The following is a 16,215-nucleotide window of genomic DNA, read 5'->3' on the forward strand; positions in this document are numbered from 1 at the left end:
ATGGCGCCGACCCGCCCGCCGCCGCGCCCCCATTGGCCCGCCGCGCCCACGTGACGCGCCGCGGGGGGCGCCGGGAGATGTAGTTCCAGGCGCGCCGCAGCGCGCAGGCGCAGTGCCCACCGAGGGGGCAGCCCTTTAATAATGGGGTGAAAAAGGGCGATTTCGGCGCTTTCCCACCCAAAAAGTGACCCGAGCGGCAGGTCCTCCCGCAGGGAGAGCCCGCCCGGAGCAGTGAGAGAGGGAAATAAATAAGAGCACAGACCAAGCTTCAGGTTTGCCTTTTTTTGTTCTTTTTTTTCCTTTTTTTCCATTTTTCTTTCTTTTTTTTTTTGAAGGCTGGTCAAGAGGTAGGACAGAAAAATGTGGTTTGGCTTCCGAACCTCACAAAACGCTTCGCCCAGTTGACATCACAGCGGCTTCCTCAGCACAAGACATTCCTGCAGCCACCTGGAAGCTTTTTTTTGGTGTTTTTGGTGTTTTTTTTTTTTAAAGTTATTAAAAACAAGAGAAGATGAGGTTGTATTCAAAGACTACCAAAGTGTATATTTGATATCCACATGCAAAAAAAAAAAAAAATTATGCATAAATCAAGGACTCTGCATCCTACCTTTAAATAAGGAAACATACAAAGTTTGCTAACGTTTGTGCAAAATATTAATTTGCTAAAATATTTTACATAATCAGTACATGTAAATGTAGAAATCGATAAGATAAAAAAAAAAAAAAAAAACAAAACCCAAGCTGGTTCGTAGGTATTCATCACATTTTAGTAAGAGTTGGAACAGGGTTTTCGGTGTCCCGGTACACATCGCAAAAGGGATTTTTCCACCAGAAGATTAAAAATCCTCTCGCGCGAGCCCGGCGGGGGTTGCTGTAGGCACCTGCTCGCGGGGAACACAACGCCCACGACGTTCGGTCCCTCGGAGGGGTCGGGAGCCGATTGAGCAGCGAGCGTCGCGCGTCCCCCCGCGGGGTGAGAGCTTCGGTCACGGTCGTAAGGCAAAAAGACAACTCTGAGAAAACGCTTCGGTACAAAACGATGTAAACGAATAACTTAGAGTGGAAAACCCGGTGTAACAAAAGCGGAGAGATGGACGCTTTATACAAGAGGCTCTTTTAAAACAGACTTGTGCAAAGGCTGGAGACGGAGCCGTCCCCAGAATTCACACGCTTTTGGCTTTTCTTTTTGTACAACGGCTTTTATAATACACTTTTAAACCATTCGGAATGCAAACTAAAACTGCACGCTACTTCCAAGGAAAAAAAGTTTGACAATTGTGCAATTTCCTGCCCCAATTTTAAGTGGCAGTAGTCCCTGCATTTGCTGTGTTTCAAACGTGGATCTTAAGAAACACATATAGAAAGGAGGAAAAGAAGGCAAAAGTTGGCAGACATCCAGCATCTCGTTTTTTGTGATTTTTTTCTCTTTTTTTTTTTTTTTTTTAAACAATGTGGATGACAATTTCATGATTAAAAACGCTTTTTTTTTTTTCTCTCTCTCTCTCTTAAATAAATACACTGTATCTGACACTTGCACTGACTTGATCTGGTAATTCTTTGCAGTAAACAAAAGGCTTTGCAGCACTCCTCGCAGCCTCGAGCCCAGCAGCCTTCGGCTTCAGAGTCCTTTTCTCACTGCGTTTCAAAGCCTGCCATGCGGTATCCAGTTTGGTTGGTGATCACGCTCCCGTTCTGCCCCTGGGGTGGCTGAACTCCGTAGTTCGCCCCCATCCATGCCGCCGAAGACTGCGTCTGGCTGTTGGGGAGGAAATCAGAACGTGAAGTGAGGTTTGGACTCAGAGGAAGAATGGATGTGCCTGTGTGAGCCCTGAGTGTTGCCATCTGGGATCTGCACATCATTTCCTGATTTACTCAAGCCCACAACGAGCACGCCTTGGCACCTGATCCAGATTTTCCAGGGGTATCAGGCACTGGTGCTTCTACAAAAGGGGATGGAAAGGAGTTTCACCCCAAACGCTCAGCCCCATGACAGTGGGAAACTGTTGGGGCTCCCCAGCCCAGCCCCTAGAGGTGCTGGAGAAGCTCGCGTGTTCCTGACGTGCAGGAATTAGGGGCAGTCAGAAAGAGGAACACTCAAAAAGAAAACAGCAATCAGAATTTGTTGACAGCAGTCCAGAAAGAGGAGGAGAACTCTTCACTGCTCAGCCAGAGCTGAGAGGTTTGCTGCCTCCCAAACAGAACCACTCAACTATCACTCAGAAGCCCACGATTTAGCACAGTGATCTGCATTCACTGCTTCCACCCAAACTGCATTTACTGTCACTGCTCAGAAACACGGCAGCTGTTACCGGCAGCAAAATCAGAGGATTTCACACCCACGGCACATTCCCTGCTTGGCGAGAACACAATTCAACTCCCATCCAAGCTCAAGAACCACTTTGAGAATGCCTTGGCTAGAAAATTTCTGTGCTGCTCTCTGAAGGAGAAGAGAGCACACGCTCCCCCGTAGGAGATCCCCGTCACCGGGGCCGTGCCCAGTACTCACTTGAAGCCCTGCTGGTTCCACGCCTGCCCGTACATCCCGTACGCCGGGACCTGCCAGCCGTTGGGCATGTACTGACCGATCTGCGCGTTGCCGTACCACTGGCCCCACTGCCCGTACGCCTGCGGGTAGCCGATTTGATTCTGCAAGCACAAACAGCCTCGTATTAAGCAGTGCCCAGGAGCACTGCGATTTACAGACTCACGACTCATCCCGCCTGCCCCATCTGCCTTCACTTGGAAACTTGCAGGTCTGCTTGCTAAAATAATTCAGAAATGGAAACGCAGATATTTAGTAGGATGCTCCTTTGGTGCACAAACATTTAATTACTCAAGTTTCACCCATAAACAAGGCAGTTGTCTCCTCAAAGAGCAGAGCCTTTCTGCAGAGATCCAGAAAAGAGCAACGGCACCGCCATTTACCTGCACGGCAAAGATATGCCACATGTGGACAGCCTTCTGCAAGTTTTCTTCAAAATTTTGCATCATGATTTTTTACATAACAAGATTTCACATCTTCCAAAGCATTTTAAATCCCTGACTGTGCTTCAGAGAAATACTCGCTAATGAAATAAGCGGTAACACAGAACTCACACGTGCTGCATCATCGAACTAGCAAGCACAAAGGCTTTACAGCCTTTTAACAGGTTTTTATGGGACAAACTTTAAGCTTTTGTCTTTGGTATTGGCAGAGAGTTCTGACCTGCTGGACCGGACTGATCATGTCTGGTGTTTCCTTGCCCCAGTAGCACTTCACCACGTGCCCTTCTATAGTTGTTCCGTTGACAGAAACGATGGCGTGTGCAGCGCTCTCGTGAGAATTAAACCTGTTGACACAGAAATCGTACCAACATGAACAATTTGGTGAGCAACATCTGGAAGTAACCCCGAGAGAGCCCCACAGCCAGCAGCACGGGTTTAAGTTCTGCTAGAAGAGCAGGCTGGCTGCAGAGACTTTCTTTCATCACCCCCAAAGCAGAAGGACTGCCAGGCTAAGGTCGGTTTTCCTGTCTCAGTGTTGTAACTCGTTCCATTATCACTCAGTAAATAAGTTAAAAAATTTAACAGCACGGAGAGCAAGTCAATAATTATTTATTATCTGGAGCCTTGTCAACTAAGAGATAAGGGTGCTCCCAGAAATGTCACTGAAACTGACTGACTGCCTCAGTAACTCAACTGGGAAATTACAAAAAAAAGGAATAGTCGGGGATCTATTACGATTAAGGCTACTGCAGCACTGCTAGGGAAAGGCAGAGCAGCATAAACCAGTCCCAGATTTGAATATCAGCACGGGTAGTCACAAGACTAAGGCCAGGTCTTCCCAACACCCCTTGCCAGCAGAATCACCCTAGGTCAGAAAGCAGGGGTCTTCTGCCAGATGCATCTCAGGCAGCAGACAGATGTGGCTACAAGCACACCGGGTTGTTTATAGCCGAGGTTGTTTAGACTGAGTTAATTTTTTTTTCTTCTGCTCGTGCCAGCAGCTCTCCAAGCCCTCATTCACTCTTCAGACCAGGCTGCAGTCAGAGAACCCTTAATTTTCACGAAGTTCTTCACAGCCTTACCGCACGAAGGAGTATCCTTTATCGGGGAAGACTCGGATTTCCATTATCTGCCCGAACGGAGAGAAGGTCTGGCGCATTAGCTGTTCTGAAGCAACAAGAAGCAGAGCATCAGAATGAGGTGACGGCGACGCCACTCAGCATCACACAACGGGACGCCGCATTTCGGAGACACGATACCTGTCAGTCCCGAAGTCACACCCCCGCAGTACACAGTGCAATTGCTTGGGCTGGACTGATTGACCACGTCGTCGTAAGACAGCTGTTTGGTGTTTGCTGCAAGAGATTTTTTTAGAGAGTTTTTCAGCCGATCGCACACGCGTTATGCAACAACTCTGATCCCAACAGGCCTCCAGGAAGGAGCCAGGCCACCAGAGCTTGTGACAAATATTTACCAAGGTCAGCACTTTCACTTGGGTATGTCTGGCCGTCTATCTGAACCACAGAGTGGTGAATTAACGTCTCAGACAGACACAGCCTCCAGACCTTTGCTCTATAAAACACAGGGCAACAAGTTCTTCTTAAGCACTGGAGTGTTTACTCATAGGCACAAGACACTGGGCACAACTCGCCAACACCCTGAAAACAAAGGGTGGCACGGGGCAGGAGGGAAGTTTGGTCCCCAGTACGTGACTTCTGGCAACAGCTCCCACGTGGGACAGGCTGCTCGGGACAGGGACACTGCTGTGAAATTAAATTCACATTTCAGGCCTATCTAATAGGTCTGATACACCTCATTTAAAATCTCTCCTGTGGAAATGCTTTAATGCAGCCCTATCTGCTCTCTACCACAGCAGGAAGCCATAAAAATGAGGGAGCAAAGTTAAAAAAAAACAACCAACACAGCCATCTCAGTTGTGCTGGCAGACAGCTCCCAAACTAAGCGTGCAGAAGCTTGATGGATCCCCCTAGTGGTAACATTAATACAATCACCATCGCTTGATTTATTCAGGAGTTTTGTAAGCGTTCGAGAGTTTTTGCTTTTTGAGTACCCACTTTCCCTTCTCCCCTCAATCTCCAAATGTGTGGATTTCACAGTTTTCCTCCCCATGTGTGTGGTGGGAGGTTTGCAGAAGGCCCAGCTGAACACACTCACATTCGTAGGTACTCTTTGGAGCCGGAGGTTTCCTTGTTGCCCAGTTTGTTCTGATTTGCCTTCCACCGAGCCACTGGCCACCCATCTGCTGAATAGCATTCTCTGCATCCTGCCCACGAGAGAGGGAGGGGAAAAAGAAAAGCATTCTTGACATTTCTGCCTTTTGAGATACAGGCACAGGAGTGAAGTCACCACACACCTCCCCTGCCTGACATCTGCAGTTTGCCAAAAGAAACCTTCAAAGAAGGGGTTTTAGGGAGGAGAAGGGGCACTGTTCAGCTTCACGGAGCACATCAAAGGCTGCCTACAGCAGGACCTCTGGTTTCTGAAGTCACACCCCATCCAGCTGATATTTTAGCAAGGTTTCTTCACCAAAACAAGTACCAAAACCTTCAGCTCAGCTGGCAGGCAGTCTTCCAAGCAGGTCGCCTTAACCTCAGGCAGCCCAGATCTTTTGCTATTAACTCATTGCCAATGAACAGCATTTAACACTTTGCCCTAATTCTTTCCAAGAAGACACCGACAGGTCATCCCACCTGATATACCAGAGATGTTCTCTTTGTCATTCCTGTACCTCACTCATTCTGATGTCACTCACCATCAAGGCTGAAACACTGAAGCCATACTAAAGCACTTCTCCTAACAGACAAAATCATTTGCCCCTCAGCAGGAGGGGAAACTGAAAACAGGGCGAGCTGGGGACCAAAAATACTCATTCCCTGCAGCAGCTGCTGAAAACCACCACCCACTTTTCAGAGGTGCTCCAGACCGTGCCAAATCTTACCCATTTATTGAAGAAGGAAACGAAGCCATAGCCTTTGGATTTTCCCGTTGCCATGTCCTTAACCACACGCGCATCCCTTAAAAAGCAGAAACAAGAGGCAGTTTAGCACCTTGCGAAGCCAACCTTGCTCAAATGACAACTTGAGTCACATGTACAGCTTATTCTCACGTTTCACCTCTACTAAAGTCAACTGTTTATTGCACCAGCAACACAGTCAAAGCAAATGGCTTCTTTTCTAAACAGAACTTTACTAATGCTTTGCCAGGTAGTAGCAAAATTAAACTTAATTTTGTAAACATGCAAATCAATAGCTTCTCTAACAAACGTATGTACTTTACGACAGTTGGCTCCCGCTTCCAAATGCTTTTACATACTGTTAAGACACAAAGCATGGTCAAAGCAGCTATTCAAAAGAATCACTGAAGCCACGTAGCTGACTAACATTAGCTGAATGGCTCTCTTTAACCATGCAATTTTTAAACTCGCTATTTGCCAACACATTCTACCTACTCATTCAAAATATTAAATAGAAAAAATGAAAAAAGATAGGAATTAAAAGGCATACGTCGCCTGTTAACTGAATTCTTTAATTTTCTCAGGTCAATTCGTTACCCCCTTTTTGGACTGTGGGCAGCTGTAAATTTTGAGAGATTGACATTTTCAGAAATTATTGAAGAAAATAAAACACCGAAACATTTATGTTTTAAACTACATATTACAAATAATTTAAACTGCATTTGTACAACAGCAATCATACAGGACTGATTGGAAACTACAAGATATAAAAAAGCAAAAAGAAAAATAAAATTTAGAAAAGTAAATAAGAAAACTACAACGTTTGTCCACTGTGAACTGTAGCTTGTAGTTAGCCATGGCAATTCTGTCCATTCTTCAGAGACACTCTGCAAAATAACCAGAGCCCTATTATTTGAGATTGAGTTAAAAAGAGAACCCAGCTACAAGAGCTAAACCCCACTCGTGGAACGTCATTCTACAGTGTTTCTCAGGCAATTTGCGTACGAGTTAGCCAAGGGCTGAGATGCTCTCACCTACAGGCCACCCTCTCCTCCCCTCCTTTGCCCCACACATACAGGCAGTAAAGAACAGAAACAAAAACAGAAAACCAGTCAGAAAGTCATGCAATGTAACTTATGGCTGTATAAAATTATACGGGTCAGAGAAACTAGCGTAACATGTGCACAACATTTAGCATTCCAAGACTGGCGAGAAAAGTCACAATGAAGAGAAGGTTCGTTACACTAATTTATTTCTTTTAAGCCTTACATTAACTGCAAATGGTGTATCATCAGCTTATTCTGGTACACGTAAGCCCACAGCACTGACACCATCGTTAAGGCCCGAGGAAAATACCTCTTCCAATGCTAGAAACATTATTTCTTTATTTTTTTGTAATACCTCCCCCCTCCCATTGTTTTTTTTTTTTAATAATAAATAAATAAAATAATAATAATAAAATTATTTATTTCCCTTCCTGGGTTAGATCTGAATTTGGGTAGTTTGTTACAAATTGCCTGAGAAGAGCCACTCGGGTACTTTTATATCGGTTTGCTCTGAATAGCCTAAAGAGGGAGGGGGGGAAAAACTCATCTCTACTTACCCTCAACTGAAAACTTTGAAAATAAGACTTGAGAACAAGTGAAAACATGCGTACAGCAAGCATAAAAGGAAACCACAATGAAAGTGTGCTTTTACAGTGATTAAAAAGTTCATATGCAAAGAATTACCAAAATTTCTTATGTGCTAATCATGCAGTAGTTCAACCTTGGTTTCATGAAAAAAAGCTCAGTTTAACACCAACAAAAACAATGTTTAAAAAAAATAATCAGGAAATATTCCATTAGCACCACATTTCCAGAAACTAGTCACTGATGAGGAACAAGTCAAGTCAAGTAACTTCATTCGACTGTTTAAGAGACAGTAGCAATATTTATTCCTTCAGGTTAAATTTAAATAAGTAGAAAATGAAGGTCCCTTCTGCTATTTATTTGACCCTCTGGGGGAACAAGAGTTTAGGAGTTAAAATGGGGATGCTTTTTAACTACTACTCTCGTTTTGGACTGGCAGTTTAAACCAGGGCAAACTGCAGCTTTCAATTTGTTGGCTTCACAGTGGTGTGCTGAGGGACACAAAAAAAGAGCGCTGCTCACCCCTCCCTGCCATCACCACTGCTAGGGAAGAGAAACCTCGTGCTCTGCAGAGCCCAGTCAGCAGCCCTGCTCCTACACGGCAGCAGCTCTGCATCCGAAAAGCTCTCCTGGAACAAAGGGGAATAGGGATTGTGGAGCAATGTTTGCTATCAGTTCTGCTCCCCCAGGGGATAATCAGAAGTTACTTTTTGCCCCATGCTCAGGAGGAGTTCTGTCTGGGGAGTATTTGTTTGGTAAAGAAGAACACCTGCTGAGAGTCACCCCGGAACCCTACTGCTGAATAGGTTGGGGCAAATTAGTTCGTAGCTCCACCACATTCACACCAGCGCAGCCAGCTACTGCTCCCTGCCTTGCATTCTCATTCCAGCAGCAAAGTGCCAGTTTGGATCTACTTCAGAGTCCCTCAAGCCTTCCATCCAGAGCACATTTGGCCGTGAGGATAAATTGACTCTCCTTAAGAGTCTGACCCTCTACATTGCCTAGATGACAGGAGATGGAGTCAAGCGTTACAGTTCTCTGAAGCAAGCGACATTCAGATCACTTTTTTTTTTTTTTTTAAACCTTATCATAAGAGGAAATCAAGCTGGCATTAAAAGAGTAATACACTGGACTCTGAGGGAAAAACAAAAAAAAAAAACAAAAAAACAAACTTACTTCAATTAAATGCTTCACTACACAACACTCCAAAGCACTCTACGTTCTCTTACATCACCATCAAGAAACTTCAATGTCCAGTACAGACAACACTACAAGGAAAATTAATGGTTTACATTTGGAGGATGGAATGAACGAAGTGCTCCTTACTGCTACACCCTGCATACAACAAACCAGCAGGCAGAGACCTGCGGCCACAATTCCCCGTTTGCACCACGTTCGCTTGTTACACCATCGCCCTGCACAACTGATGAGTGCAACTCGGCCAAGCCCTACAGGCTGACACAGCGCCGAACGCTTTGAGGCCACTCGAGCTGCAGCCTTCAGGTGCCACAGGGAGCCTTGCGCTGGAAAGGTTTTTATTTTGGGGGAGTGGGACTTTGAACTGCCAAAAAAACGGATGCTACCGGTGGCCTGCACGCCACGGCTAACAAAAATTCCAAAGCCTCACGAGACGTGAACATGCAAACGGACTCAGTCACAAACTATAAAGCGTGATGCTTGTGTGGTTGCTGAGAGGGCAAGTTAAATGCTTAACCCCACGTTTATATCTCTTTTTTTTTTCCACTGTTGCTTTGCCAAACAATGCAAGGAGTATGAAACCAAAGCAAGTCGTGTGCAACTGTTCTAGGAAAGCAGAATGAGCTACTCTAAAGAAATCTCTTTACACATCCTGCTTAACACCCAACCTTTCAGACTCGAGTTGCTGTATGAACAGATGAATGTATATTCCTGCACTCTGTCAACTCTCATTTTTTACTTACTGAAACATGAGGCTGCCTCCATTTAGGAGAGAGAACTTTTAGTTTATTTACCCTCTAAAGTTACTTACGATATTCTTCCAAATGGCGCAAAAGCTGCTTTAATATCTTCAGTTGTGATTTCTGGACTGAGGTCTCCAACAAAGACATGGAAATGGTCTTTTGGGGAAAGAGGAAAAAAAAAAGGAGTTTAAAGTTTGAAGAGAACCCCTGAACACACACACACACAGACATGTACACAGAGTACAGCACTCTCATATAGCATGGATTTCCAGGTCTTAAACGCTACATGAAGACTAGAGTTCACTATGAAACAGAATTTACTACTGCTTGTAACAGATCCACTGCTTGGTAGCACTATACTGTCAGTAACTTTAAGTTAGTGTGACATATGGCATTTACATTTTGTTTTTACAAACTGCTTTTAAGACCAGTCTATTTACCATAAAAGGTCTCAAGCTATTTACCTAATGTGCCACACTACAAGAAAATCTCTCTCTTGGTACGCTAATGTTAAGTTTCGATACGTTACAAGACCATAAACTATATAAAATCTTATCAACTGAAACATCTCACAGTTTCCAGAAACGCAGGTAACAGTCATTCTAGAGCAGGACATACTTTGAGCCTAGCTAGAAGTCCGATTTAACACCGTAGGTTGTGAAGAACAAATCAAAAAAATACCTTGCATTGCAACAGTTTGCTGTTAAAGAATTTGAGTTCTCAAAAGCCCCGAGTTTTGGTTGCCCAGCCATTACACCATGTGAATCCACGTGAATTCAATGTGTGTGAATCCATGTGCAAGTGAACTAAGACTGAAGGCAACAGAACGGAAAGAGTAATCCCTTCAATTTGTATCAGATCCATTAGAAACACGCACCAAAGAGAAACAAAAATCCTGCATCTGAGTTCCTCCACTACGACCAAACAATCCATCACACACCATCTTAGCAATACACAGACTTTTGTATTTTATTTGTACTGCAGCAGGTAAGAAACTTTCAAGGCTGCTGGGATGCTGATGGAGTTTTAACCCCACTTGGCTCCAGGAATCAAAGCTTGCTGAGAAAAGCAGCGCTAGCTACGCTTGCCATGAGTAGGAAATAATGAAGCCCCATTTGGGAAGAAGTCTACATGCTCCCAAGGAGTCTGTCTGAAGCAGTGCATACTGCAGTGATAAAATGAGCCAAGTATTCTGCCTCAATAGCAGAGGAAAAGGTGTATTTTTAAAATTATTTTATTTTTTGTTGTTGTTTTTTACACATATATATTTCTTTCTTTTTAATTTCACAGTTGCAATCCTACAAAACACCTGAACACCAGCACCAGAATTAAATAGTGAACACTAAGCTGCTTTCTGATGCCACAGAGAAATGAAAGGGAAGTCTCTCCATTAAAAAAAAATGAAATAATGATGAACAAAACCCCACACACAGCTCCAGGTGGTTAGTGAATACCCTCGAGAGATTTCATTTTATGTTTAAGAAGACACAATTACCTTGTGAACGCAGTGTGTTGACAACGGTACTACCTGATGACAAAGATTAGATTTGTTCTTAAGTTCATTAACACAAACACATTAAATAATATCTTAGGATTATGATCAAAACATTACTGCACAGAACCGCACGATGCTTACTGCTTATGTTTAAAAGCTACTGCTACGAATCAGGCAACAACTCGATGTGTAAGCGACACTTACTGCTCGTATCTTTCTTCTGGCTGCTGGGGGTTGTTGCCCAGTTCACTTTCACCTCCTGCAAACATCAATTGTCCAGGTTAGACCACAGCAATCACCACTGAGCACAGACACCACCAGCATTTAATTCTGATGCTACAGATGTGCAAGATTCAGGGGAAAGCTTAAGCTGAAGGTGTTTTTTTTTTGGGGGGGAGGGCTTGTTCTTCTAAACTGCATCCTGCTAGCTAAAAGCACAGCAGGTGAGCGTGCCTTGCCTAAATATTTTGGCTGGGTGGGAGTGGTTTTTTTCAGGGATGAGGAGAAAGGGATGTTGTCCAGGTAAGGCCAGTGCAGTTAAAATATTCTTTATGGCTCCTGTCCCCGAGCCCTCCCCAATCCTACATTCCCACTTGATTCTGAATTCTTCCTACAACAGCCAAAAAGGCTTTTCTGGTCAGCCACGCTGAGGCTGCTGTTCAAACCAAGTGCCTAACGCCTGCAGTGCATCCGCCTGGCCTCGCGTGGGGTTTCTCCCCCACAATCTGAGGTACAGCCTGTGTTTTCCAGCTCCAACTCACCCTGTAGACATGACAGCTTACCTTACCCATTATCTTCCGGCCATTCATAGCAGCGAGCGCTGCAGCCGCGTGGCGATGCTCGTAGAACTCCACGAAACAATAGGGATCGTTTCCAGCTGTCTGGTAGAAAAGAAAAAAAAAAGATTTCTGATCAAAACCTCTTCAAGCTGTAGTCTCGCTATTATTCTCAGCCCCTTACTTATTAAATCTGAACATCTAACTCATCTGATCCAAACTCAAACAGTGCTCCAGGAGGTTTTGGTTTAAGTAAAAAGGTTTAAGGATGGCCCAAAAGGACTTTTTGAACCTAATTCCGAATATCCCCATGGATTAACCTGCTTAGTCCCTTTCAAAATGCCCCCCCCCCTATATTATACCAGAAATTGGGCCAAAACTACGTGACTGTGACCTCCACCTTTATTACATCCCCTTAAGGTGGTCACACTGTATTTCCAGGAGAATTCTGAAATACTCAAAGACCCAAAGCCATCAGCTCTAACGAGCACGGAAATAATTAGGCGAAGGCTCTTACATCCATGATCATTTTGCAGTTTTTGCATGGTCCAATCTGGCTGAACAGCTGGAGGATGAGAGCTTCGGTCACATCTCTTGACAGGTTCCCCACATATCTACAGAACCAAATAAAAGGTTAGAAGTGCAGGTGCTAAAGCAGGGGGAGGTAGAGAAGAGGGATTTTAAGCAGAAAAACTGAAATGCAAGCAGTCAAGACCCTTGTCAGGTCACCACCAACTCCGACTCTCCCCAGAGAGAGATTTGGCATCTGAAGCAGCAGTAGGAACATGGCCACTGGGACACCAGGGGACAAAAGCCACGTAACAGAGCAAATACTACTGAAAGTTGTCCCTCTAACACCCAGCCCCACCAGGTTGGCCTGTGAAAATGAGGCGTACAGCGAGTCAGGGAACAAGCACAAATGGGTCACTTAAGGCAGGCAGCAACAGCCCCTGCCCTCGGCCCCACCAAAGGTCTGCGGTCCTAAAATGCTACCCTGGTGCAGAGCCAAGCAGAAAGCCCCACAGGGGCACCCAACGACCTCATTTCCACGTGTAGAAACAGTTACAACCACCACGTGCAGCCATTGTTCAGTAAGCACCACTTCCCCAGCCACCCTAACAGCTAAATCTGGTGTTCAGCGAGTGTTTTACACAAGATTTAGGCAGCTCCTTTTAAAAAAAGACTTCTGAAAGCCCTGAAACAACCAAGGGTGACTGTGCTAAGTGAGGGCATTCCCTCATCTTCCTTCATTTGAAAGGATCAGCCTTACAGAGCACAAATTCTCCCCCCTCACCTTGCTTTGGGATTTTTACAACACTTCTGCACTCTCCGCAAGGAAACGTAAATCCACAGGGATTATTTTTATTTTTTTAATCCCAAATCACGGGATTTTTTAAGCAAGCAGGCGGAGAAACAGGCAGAAACCTCAGCAGCACCTTCCCCCAGAGAAACGCCGTGTGGCCAAGCATGGCCTCTGCGGGGAGCGCCTCAGCCACGCCGTGGCCCAAACCCTGCCAGCAAACCTCGAGGGGAGCAACTATTTCAGGGACGAGCCAGAGCTGCACTCCACTTTAAGCAGCTACATGCTCCAAACTTCATCAATATCAGCTCTTTGAGGCACGAGGAGGGTTTAGTGCACTGTCCTTAGGACAACGAACCCCGTGCTTGATAATGAGCAGGGCTTCTTCTCTCTCCTTAAATATTATCGCAATTAGGATTAATAAATAAGCCCAGGCACTGAGCAACGACCCTCCCACGTGACTTCCCGGGTTTATGAACAGTTTACTTATCACTGCAAGTTTCCAGACACGGTGTCTGCACCCTGACCTTTGCGCCAACGCTGGATTTTCACTTTGATAACCAGACCTTGTATTAAGCACTCCCTGCCTGCAGGTTAGATTTGGCTGGAAAACGTGGGATTTCGGTAAAGGATCCCTGAGAGTCCCACAAATCTCTCCAGACCATTCAAAACGTGTCCATAAAGTGCAGCAACATATGTGCACGCTGATTATACACGATCTGTGTGATTACACACTAGATATCGACCTGCTTCTGTGCAGCACACACCCGGACACTGCCCTGCATGAATTTTCCAAGGAGTGAGCCAGGTGATGCTCCACCTGGAGCAGAGATCTTCGGAGAGAGAGGCTCATCATCTCCTGCATCCTCTTACCCCTGTTTTCTGCTAACTGGATTCTCAGGAGCGAGCCAGGTGCTGCTTTTCTCTGCAGATGAAGGATCCAGGGCACCCTACACACGACTCAGGGTGTGTAGATCACCACGTGTCTTCTTGAAAAGCACTGCTGAACTGTTAGCACTTCCTGATCTTTTTAGGTGCACAGAGTAAATCAGGTACACAAACTCAAGACGCATGTAAAGTACAAACAAGAGCTCTCTGTCAAGTCCAAAAACACTGTCTGCCTTGTAGCTGCTCTTCAGATTCATCATCTCTGCTGTTGGAGAGTGACTTTTGAGGACGGTAAGCAGCCATGTGAAGGGAGCCCCTTCTCCAGGAAATCATTTATACAAGCAGCACAGCTCCCAACGTTCACCAGCACATCAAGGCTCTCCCTTCAAGGAACATGTTACAGGGACATCACAAGAACAAGGCCTTATTTCCAACAGCATCTGGAAACTGTTCCAGAAAAACTGCTTAAATATGCTAAGGGAACTCAAAAAAACACGTCTGTGGATACCCAGCTGATCCTTGCCTCACAACACACCAAAACTCTACAAGGGAGCAGCAAAACCCACATCCAGATGGGATTTCTGTAGCACTACCTCCAGAAATCCTGGTGCGAGCAAATATTTAGCACCCGCTTCAAACCTGAGCCGGAATTCAGCAGCATTTTCCTTCCCTCAAGCTGCTCGCTCTCAACCCAAGCTGCAAACCCCACAACAAACCCTCTGCCCGACACGGGGACGCTGCTCGAAGCGGGTCAGGGGAACGTAGCTCCCATCACGTCGCCCAACGGGGAGCTCTGCAGCTCCAAAAGCCGCCCGTGGTTGTGCACCACGCCGCACGTGCTCCACCACAGGCAATTCCCTCCCTCCAGCACGAGCTGTGAGCCGCCGAGACCACCGCAGGCAACAACTTCACGGGGACAGAGGAGGGAAAACAGTGCTCTAAATAAACACACCAGCATGCCTGTGTCTGACCCATGTTTGTAGATGCTAAGAATAGTTTGGAGGCGCGAACCAGGACACGTGGAGGCAAACACAGGTTTACCACTGAGGAAAGCCCGGAGCTGAGGAGCTGGCCTAAGTCACGTAAGAGCCTTGTTTTCCTCCAGGTACTCAGCCAAGCCATGTAGCAGCCCTCGGGATAGCTGCGGCCGTTGTCCAAGGGTGAAACTTTCCCCTCAGCTTGGCAAGAGCCTCTCTCCCTCCTCGTTCATCCCGCCAACGTGAAACAAAGCTCACGGTGGTAGCTGGTACACTGATGGAACAGAAAGGCTGGTGAGCCTGTGATTTTACCAAATCCTAGGTTAATTAAGGGAAACTGCTCCAGGTAAAGCTGCCAGGGGAAGGAGGGAAGCCCACCCCTCTGTCTGCACCAAACACCTTTCAAACCCAGCCAGCCACAGGAGCAGCAGCCGACCAAAAGCCCGACTGACAGCAACGGGCATCAGCTGCATGAACACCACCAGCAAAAACTCCTTGTTATTAAAAAAAAAACCACTATTTAGGGTGCTTATCAAGGCGAGGAGCTGCCCCCCAGCTACAAGCAGCTCCCCGGGAACCAAGAGGCTCGCAGCGTGCTTTAGGGGCACTTGGCCAGGAGCCGATTTGGGGCTCCGCGGGGTTTTTCCCTCAAGCTCCTGAGCACCTCGCTGCTGGGCGAGCGCCTTCCAGGCCGGGGCTGCCTCCTCGCTGACCGATGCTCGGAGCTGCTGAGGAGAGGAAGGGGAAAGGGGGCTGCGAAGGGCTGAGGCCCCAAGGGAATGGGGCGGGGGGCACGGCTGGGCCCTGAGGGGTCGGGGCCGGCTGCCCTGAGGCCCGAACCAGGGTGGGAGCAGCCGCCGGGCCCCCCGATGTGACGGAGGAGCCGTGAGGGGAGGTGAGGAGAGGGCCCGGGGCCTCCCCCTCCCCGCCGAGCCGGGAACAAAAGGGCGGCGGCGGCAGCGGCGGCGTCGCCCCCTCCCCACTCACAGGGTTTTGGGCATTTCATCCTCCATGCCGGCTCCTCCTCCTCCTCCGCCGGCCAGCCCCGGCTCTTCAGGCCCGAAGCCGGCCCCCTCAGCGCCTCACGGCAGCCCCGAGCGCCGCCGGCCCCGCCGCGCCCAGGAAGCCCGGGGGTCCTCACAAGATGGCGGCGGGCGGCCGAAGGGGGCCCGGCCGGCCGAGGGGGGGCGGCAGCGCGCATGCGCCGCCGGGGCTGGGCCAATAGCGCTCGCCTCTCCCCCCTCCCCTC

General features: G+C 47.0%; 1 protein-coding gene across 2 annotated transcripts; it reads right to left on the reverse strand.

The window, feature by feature from the left end:
- Positions 1 to 749: 749 nt before the first annotated feature.
- TIA1 (TIA1 cytotoxic granule associated RNA binding protein) lies at positions 750 to 16,142 on the reverse strand. 2 transcript variants are annotated; one of them, XM_084302371.1, is made up of 12 exons: positions 15,954 to 16,142; positions 12,319 to 12,415; positions 11,808 to 11,906; positions 11,230 to 11,284; positions 9,599 to 9,686; positions 5,945 to 6,020; positions 5,161 to 5,269; positions 4,245 to 4,340; positions 4,068 to 4,152; positions 3,206 to 3,329; positions 2,507 to 2,646; positions 750 to 1,756 (listed from the first exon to the last, which is right to left on the reverse strand). In XM_084302371.1, exons 1-12 carry the CDS (start codon positions 15,977 to 15,979, stop codon positions 1,633 to 1,635), a joined length of 1,119 nt encoding a protein of 372 aa, XP_084158497.1. In that variant the 5' UTR covers positions 15,980 to 16,142; the 3' UTR covers positions 750 to 1,632. The 2 variants fall into 2 exon arrangements, with proteins under 2 accessions (XP_084158497.1, XP_084158498.1); XM_084302372.1 differs by lacking the exons at positions 9,599 to 9,686; positions 11,230 to 11,284; positions 11,808 to 11,906; positions 12,319 to 12,415; positions 15,954 to 16,142 and adding an exon at positions 6,510 to 8,807.
- Positions 16,143 to 16,215: the final 73 nt, after the last annotated feature.

This window comes from Netta rufina (genome assembly GCF_964035555.1).
Source record: "Netta rufina genome assembly, chromosome: 27".
Classification (NCBI taxonomy): Eukaryota; Metazoa; Chordata; class Aves; order Anseriformes; family Anatidae; genus Netta; species Netta rufina.

Bases quoted from the DNA above. Each gene is read 5' to 3' on its own strand.
- TIA1 (XM_084302371.1), bottom strand. From the start codon at position 15,979: ATGGAGGATGAAATGCCCAAAACCCT. The intron at 11,285-11,807 runs GTAAGCTGTCAT...TGATGTTTGCAG, and splicing joins GCCGGAAGATAATGGGTAAG to GAGGTGAAAGTGAACTGGGC. The intron at 1,757-2,506 runs GTGAGTACTGGG...CCTCCCCAACAG, and splicing joins TGGAACCAGCAGGGCTTCAA to CCAGACGCAGTCTTCGGCGG.